Raw genomic sequence first — 7,380 nt, forward strand, 5'->3', positions numbered from 1 at the left:
TAATAGTAATTTTTGGGCAGCAGAAAATCCAAAGCTCGTTCGCCAGCGCAACTGCAAGGATTCTTGGAGTTTTAATGTTTTTTGCGCTATCAAAGAAGACCGAATTTGATGTTTATATCTTTATGAAGAGAATTTGAATAGCGATAGATATTCGCATATAATTAGGAATGTGGTTGGTGAATCCATAAGGCATGTTTCTGAACAATACCGTTTCAAGTTATGGTATCAGATGGATGGAGCTCCTGCACATAGTACTGATACCGTTGCTGGGTTGTTGAATGGGATGTTCGAAGATCAGTGGCTTTGCTACAATGGGCCATTTAACTTTCCTCGTCGCTCTCCGGACCTGACGCCATTGGACTTCTTCGTGTGGGGATATTTCAAAGAAAATGTTTATGCGGATCCTGTGACTGATAAAGAAAACATGAAACGAAGGGTTCTGAGAGCTTTCAATAATTTGATTTCTGACTCCATACAGAAAGCTACAAATAGTGATTTTTTTGGAGTGAAATACCCTGTATTGAACAATATCGGACCCAAAACAGAACCTTGAGGAATACCATGAATACATATTTTTTGTCACTGTATATATCATTAATTTTAATTTGTTGATTTCTATTTTGCACATAACTTGCAAAATCGTTATCGTTAGATCGTTATATCGAATGTAGTTCCACGAAATCCAATTGCTTGTAATTATTCCAAAAGTATTGAATGGTGAGAATTCTTAGGTAATTTTGAGATAGAAATTTTTATCATAACTCATCTTTCAAACACCAACAGCCAATTTTCAATGTGAATATTCCAAAAGGTTTCAACCAGTGGCGCCCATACCTTTTCTGATTGACGTCTAATTACATTATTTTGTTATTTTACCGTTGATAAAAATAAATAACTTGAATAAAACTCAAAATAATTGAAAGTAGCTATTCTGTTGTGAAATTTATGTTTCCGAAATTTTTGTGAAAAAAATTGTCAATAAATACTTGAATATATATACAAGATACAAAAAAAACATCGTTCTGCAAGTAGGTGAGATTTTGGTTTCCTTTGAGGTTATTTCTTCATTTCCTAGCGTCCTAATACCACAAACCTTGTAATAATTCAGGAAATTGCTAGAGAAAAATAATGTCCATACTAACGAAATTGACAAATTCGTTTCTCCCAATAATTTGTTTATGAAACAAAACCGATTTTAGGTAAGATAAGATATGATAAGATAGGATAATTTATTTCATCACATTACTATGAGAACGTTGCACTAAAATAATGTGGGTAGCGGCATTATTCTCAATTTCAAAAACAGAAGTAGACAATGATCCCTATAACTAAAATTAGTAATTATTCTGAGAGCTTTTTTTTTGCAATTTAAAAATTTTTACAGTCCCAGTTGAGTTGCCCCAGAGTATAACACCATAGCTAATGTGAGAATGGAAGAAGGAGACATATGTTATTTTCAGTGTTTCGAAATTAGTTATAATTATCAACTGACGCAATAAATAAAGAGTTCTAGATAATTTTCAACTCAATCGGTCAATATGACAGGTCCACGTGAGAGTACTATCGACAACTAACCCAAGTAATTCAACACTGTTTGCACTTGATGTAGCGGCAGAGCTTGCTGAAAACTGTAACTGTTGCGTTTTGTCTGTATTCAGTTTGAGTCGATTTGTCACAAACCAACTTTCTACCTTATCATCGACTTCCTTTGATATTCTAGATAGTTCAATAGAATTTTTGTCAGGGTAAATAAACGTAGTGTCATCGGCAAACAAACCAGATTCATATGGATACATTTAATTACTAATGTCATTCACGTAAATTATGAATAGAAGTAGTCCCAATACTGATCCTTGCTACTGACTGCTTGATATATATCCGACAGATATGATTTTATGAGAGATAGAGATACTCCCCTGACGCCATGGTAATATAGTTTTTTCAATAATATGTCGTGAGAGACGCAGTCGAACACCTCAGAGGTGGAATGTTGCTTTCATTAACAACAGGAAGGAACGGCTATGGGTAACCCCTTGTTCCCCTACCTGGCAAACCTGTTCATGAGCAGTTTCGAAATGAAAACCAAAGAAATGTCAAAGTATTTTTCTAGGATATTGCTGAGGTATGTAGATATTCTATAAAAAAATCGAATATTGAGAATTTTGTTTCCTTATCAAATAACATATTTCCATCAATAAAATTCACGTATTAGAAAATAAAGGACGACTTCCATTTCTTGACGTTTTGGTTACGAGGAGCGAATATGGAGGGCTAGAACACGATGTATTTAGGAAAGATACAAGCACGGACAGGTATATTCCTGACAGTTCACATCACTGTGGACAGTACAAACGTGCTGGACTGAATTTCACTTTTTCTCTCACACATGAGAGGTTCACAAAAGAAAAACGTACAATACAGGAAATAGCAGCCACTAACGGTGGTGTAGATGATATAATAATAAAAAAGATATGTAATAAGAAATAAATACTCCAACCCACTCCATTCAAATCGTCCTTCATTTACTGAAACTCATCCGTTTTCCCAGACCAACTCAATAACTTTCACCACCCATTTCTCTCTGTGAAGTGGAATATGCATTACCCCAGAGCAAATTCTCCCGCGTATGTGTTCTCCTTCAAACATTCATCTTGTTATACCCCGCACAAGTGCCATTTCGAACCTTTGAGTTCGTCTCTACAAAAAATAATTATCACAGTGTCATTCGATTTTTTCCCAGAGTGATTTAAGGAGTGTGCCAAGCAAGACATGCAAACATATAGTTTGAAAATTATGAAGAATTTAGTTAAAAAAGAGTGCGTGTGTATTTATGTGCGCACGTAAGAAGTTATACTTCGTTTTTTCGAATTATTTTTGCTTTGATTTATTTGATAATTCGTTTTTTATACATGTATTCCAAATATTTATTGATAATTGAAGAGGTGAGTGCATGAAGGGGTTATGTACCAAAATGTAAAATTTCCGGCTTTCAGAGGGAATAAAGGAGTTATGTGTTATACTTTTTTCTGCGCTGAGTCCTGCTCTGTAGAACCTGTATTAGCAGAGATCCTAGAGCATGAAAGAGGTATGTTTTTAGAGCATTCGTAGTTTGCAGGGGATGAAGGGGATATGTAACATAAAAAAGCACATACTTCTAGTATGCACAAGTAACAAGTGTTTTCCTAGTGAAAGAAGGTGTTATGTTACAATAAATCGCACATACCTCCTCCATGAATTCATTCAATTATTCTAATATACTTTCCTCTCAGTGAATAAAGGGGTTATGATACACAAACACCACACATACCCCCTTCATGCATTAAAAGGTAAGACAGATGAATATTAAGAAAGAATGTATGTGTCAAAATATTGAACATAACCCCTTTATGCGCTATGAATTGCAATATTGTACTAAAGAGAAATAGGCATGTGTGAATCATACCTCCTTCATGCACCAGTCAGCTGCTGATAACCCAATAAACTAGTAACATGATGCTTGTTTAGTGTTGCTAAAAATTTGTGATTTTCATTGGTAGTTTCATATAAAGTTGGTGTTAATATTGTTATAATGGCTACAAGAGGCCAACGTATGTTAAACCTCGTTTTGTCATCTACTATTAACACTGAAAATGAAATAAATGTTGCAAGTAACAGTAATGAACCAGATCCTAACCTACAAAATCAGAAATCAGTAAGATTGGAAGTAGAAACAAACAATAATATTCAGCAAATAGGTAAGTACAAGTTTTATTCATTACAATATTTCATTGAATAATGATCAAATACTTTACTATGATAGGCTACAGTGAAACGATCCTTTTTCGCAGCTTAGGCCTACCTAGTTTCGTGTTATGCCGCTAAAAATATCTTAAGCCAATTTTTACTATTTTCAAGTGACGATTATAGACAGAAGTTTAGACATAAACGTGTTTTTTTTCAGAAATAGTGACACCATCCACATCATTGCCTACAAATGAAGGAGATTCACGTATCACGAAAAAATCAGAAAAGAGGTCATTTCCAAAGAGGAAAACGACGAGAAATGTTGACAACTACAGGAAACTACGTAAGACTATTACTTTACTTTCCTTCAATACTAGTATGTGAAATAATAGTGTACAATATAAGTTGAAATGAAATTTGGTTAAAGGGATTAGCGGTCCCTGAAAACAACGTTCAGGTGAGAAAAGTGGGGAAAGCGAATTTTCCAAATGTTATTAAACTTTTAATCGTGATTTTTTTTGTGGTCCTCCATCACGAAAAATGGACTATCTTTTTTGAGTTGATTGAAAACTGTTCAATATTTCAAAGTCTTACAAGAAAAAAAATATCCCATTACAGAAAATGCAAGATCTTCATGTGTTTTGCTACCATAATAAAAACATGTGCACTCTTTTTCGTCTGTTGTAGATAGAGGAGACGATTCTGAAGAAAGCGACACTCTTTTTGGTGATCCTTCCAGCGATGAATATAGCCCGGATGATAACGATCTTGATGAATCAGATTACGAGGACTCTGACAACCAACCGAAAAAACAAAAAATTCAAAAAAAAGTGGTGCGACAATCAGAAAATGAAGTTTGTACCAGACAATGTGACACTGATGCAATTGATGATCAAGTCGATGTAGTCCAAAGTGGAGATGGAGATCTTCTAATGGCTAATGAAAATTTTATAAATTCTGAGGAGCCGCAAATTCACACTGTAAAGCGAAAGAAGAAAATATTTTCTCCAAAACTCAAAGTAACTAAAAAAAGGAAAAGAAATCCTAATGAGTGGAAGAAAATCAAACGAATCTTAAACAGAGAAAGAGGCGAGTCCTACATAAACTCGAAAGGTGACCTCAAACCAGCTAAAAGCGTCTTTGTAGGGAACCTGTGTCCTGACAAATGTCGCTTGAAATGCTCAGAAGTTTTCACCTTGGAAGAAAGGGAACAAATCTTTTCGTCATTTTACAAACTAGACATTAATGCTAAGAACTCTTTACTATTTAGTTCAATGCAAAGAAGCATTCCACAAAGGAAGCGAACTGGTGCAGTCAATCATAAAACTGCGACATTCAAGTATACTGTAACTGTCGGGGGAAAACAAACAACTGTTTGTAAAAGGGCCTTTGTCAAACTATATAATATAGGCACAAAAAAGGTTGAATTAATCCAAGCCTCTATAAAGAGTGGTTTGGGAGCTCCTGCACCTGACAGACGGGGAAAACACAAGACCAGACCAAACAAAACACCAGATAATGTAGCGGCTTACATCATTCAGCATATCTCTAGTTTTCCTGCCGAGGAATCGCACTACTCAAGGAATAAGAATATTCACAAGAAATACCTTCCTCCATTACTTTCAATTCCAATAATGCACAAGCTATACCTCGAAAAGTGTTTAGCGGATAAGGTAGATGAACAGTTTAAAGTTAAAGAGTGCACTTATCGCTTCATTTTTAACAATGAATTTAACTTGTCTTTTGGACACCCTCAGAGCGATACCTGCAGTACGTGCGATTCAGGTGTTGCTAATGAAGAACATGTGGAGACCTATAAGTTGGCTTTCGAATCTCAAAAAGCAGACAGAGAAGAGGCCAGAAATTCATCCAATACTGTGTACATGACATTGGATCTGCAACAAACAATGCCTCTACCTAGACTTAGTACTTCTAAGGCATTCTATCTACGCCAGATGTGGTTTTACAATTTGGGATTGCATATCATAGCTAAGGATATTGATAGAACAATATGTTGCACATGGACTGAAAATCAAGCAGGCAAAGGTAGTAATGAAATTGTTAGTAGTCTTCTTAGAGCAATAGAAGTCGAAACTAATTTCAAAGAAAAGGATCACTTGATACTCTGGACTGATTCCTGCTCAGGGCAGAACAAGAACTTTTTGATGGTGTGTATTAATCAATACCTTGTTGGAAAAGGATATTTCAAGACGATTGATCACAAGTTCCCAGAGGTTGGTCATTCTTACCTAGATTCCGATAGAGATTTCGGGCGAATCGAAAAACGTTTGAGAAAACATCAAAATATTTACACTCCAGATCAGTATCGCGAAGTTATAGTATCTTCTAATAGAAAAAATATGGTGATTGATATGAAGGATCATTTCAGGGACACAGAAGATTTATCAAAAAGAATGAAGATTTTCAACAAGAAAAAAGATCTCTTAAAAGAAAAGGTCTGTTTCAGAGATGGCATCAAATGGTTTCGAACAGAATCTTTTGGATCATATCTCTTCAAAGAAACTTATGACGCCCACACACCCTTCAAAATGGTCATTCTTCACAAACAACCCAGAGATGACGATCCACCATCACTCCCGAATGATTTCGTCATCCCCAGGATCTTCAGAAAATTCAACTCAATGACAAAAGAGAAAATACAAAACTTGAAAGAACAGCTCTGTTTTGTTCCAGATCAACATAAATGGTTCTATGAACAAGTGTTGAATGAACAAGATGGAAACGTAGAATAATAAGTATGTTGAAAAGTGCTATGGTTTAGGAAGAAAGTGACAAGAGACTTGTGTCACTTTACGTTTTGATATTTCCAATGAAATGTGTTCTCTATTATACTTTGTTAGAATATGCATAACAAATACATTTTTCTGAACAGTTATCTAGTACTTATTTTTTCCTAACTACTAATCACATCACCCATAAGATAGCTAAAAATGTACATCTGCGTAAATGTATGAAGGAGGTGAGTGAACATACCTGTCTTTACAAGAATAAAAATAAATGAAAAATAAAATTTCCTTGTGAATAAAGGAGGTATGTACAAATTCTTTTTTATTTATACTTCAATAAGCAAATATTTAAGTTGATCACCATGCCAACATAATTTTATACTATTTAGGAGTACAATAATGTAATTTAGAGCAAAAATGTACATAACACAAAAAAGTTCCAGCCCTTGAACTTTGGGACTATTTATCTCAGAAAGACCTTTTTGTAACATAACCCCTTCATGAACTCACCTCTTCAATTATTTTGATACTATTGTCATTTTGTACTGTATATGGGACAACATGACGATGAAATTTATCGTCATCATGAAATTTATCATTTGTATCTATTACTAATTCAATGATTCACTTGTAAACTTATTACGTGATAAATAATCTTTAAACGATATTTTTCATACAGGACTCAATATTTTATACTATTTTTTCACAATCTCAAGAAAGAAAAGCTTATTCATTCGAGAATCTGAAGTGTATTGAAAGGCAAACTGAAAAGTTCACCATGAAAAGTTACTGCGTAATATGAACTACTGGAAAATACAATTGATCAGTCACCTGTTTTCATAAGTTTTGCCTATAAATTGAAAAAAATTATTGAAAAAATTTAATATTCATACTCAGCTTTCTTAAGTAA

The 7,380-nt window shown here is 34.4% G+C and overlaps 1 protein-coding gene across 1 annotated transcript; it reads left to right on the top strand.

Annotated features, from left to right (window-relative positions):
* The first annotated feature begins 2,927 nt into the window (after nucleotides 1-2,927).
* On the top strand, nucleotides 2,928-6,568 carry LOC141486696 (uncharacterized). The gene is made up of 3 exons (XM_074185147.1): nucleotides 2,928-3,734; nucleotides 3,941-4,066; nucleotides 4,411-6,568. Exons 1-3 carry the CDS (start codon nucleotides 3,569-3,571, stop codon nucleotides 6,474-6,476), a joined length of 2,358 nt encoding a protein of 785 aa, XP_074041248.1. The 5' UTR covers nucleotides 2,928-3,568; the 3' UTR covers nucleotides 6,477-6,568.
* Nucleotides 6,569-7,380: the final 812 nt, after the last annotated feature.

This window comes from Leptinotarsa decemlineata, unplaced genomic scaffold, assembly GCF_025532065.1.
Source record: "Leptinotarsa decemlineata unplaced genomic scaffold, Ldec_3_MD MMD2_tig00026363_RagTag_RagTag, whole genome shotgun sequence".
NCBI classification, from domain to species: Eukaryota; Metazoa; Arthropoda; class Insecta; order Coleoptera; family Chrysomelidae; genus Leptinotarsa; species Leptinotarsa decemlineata.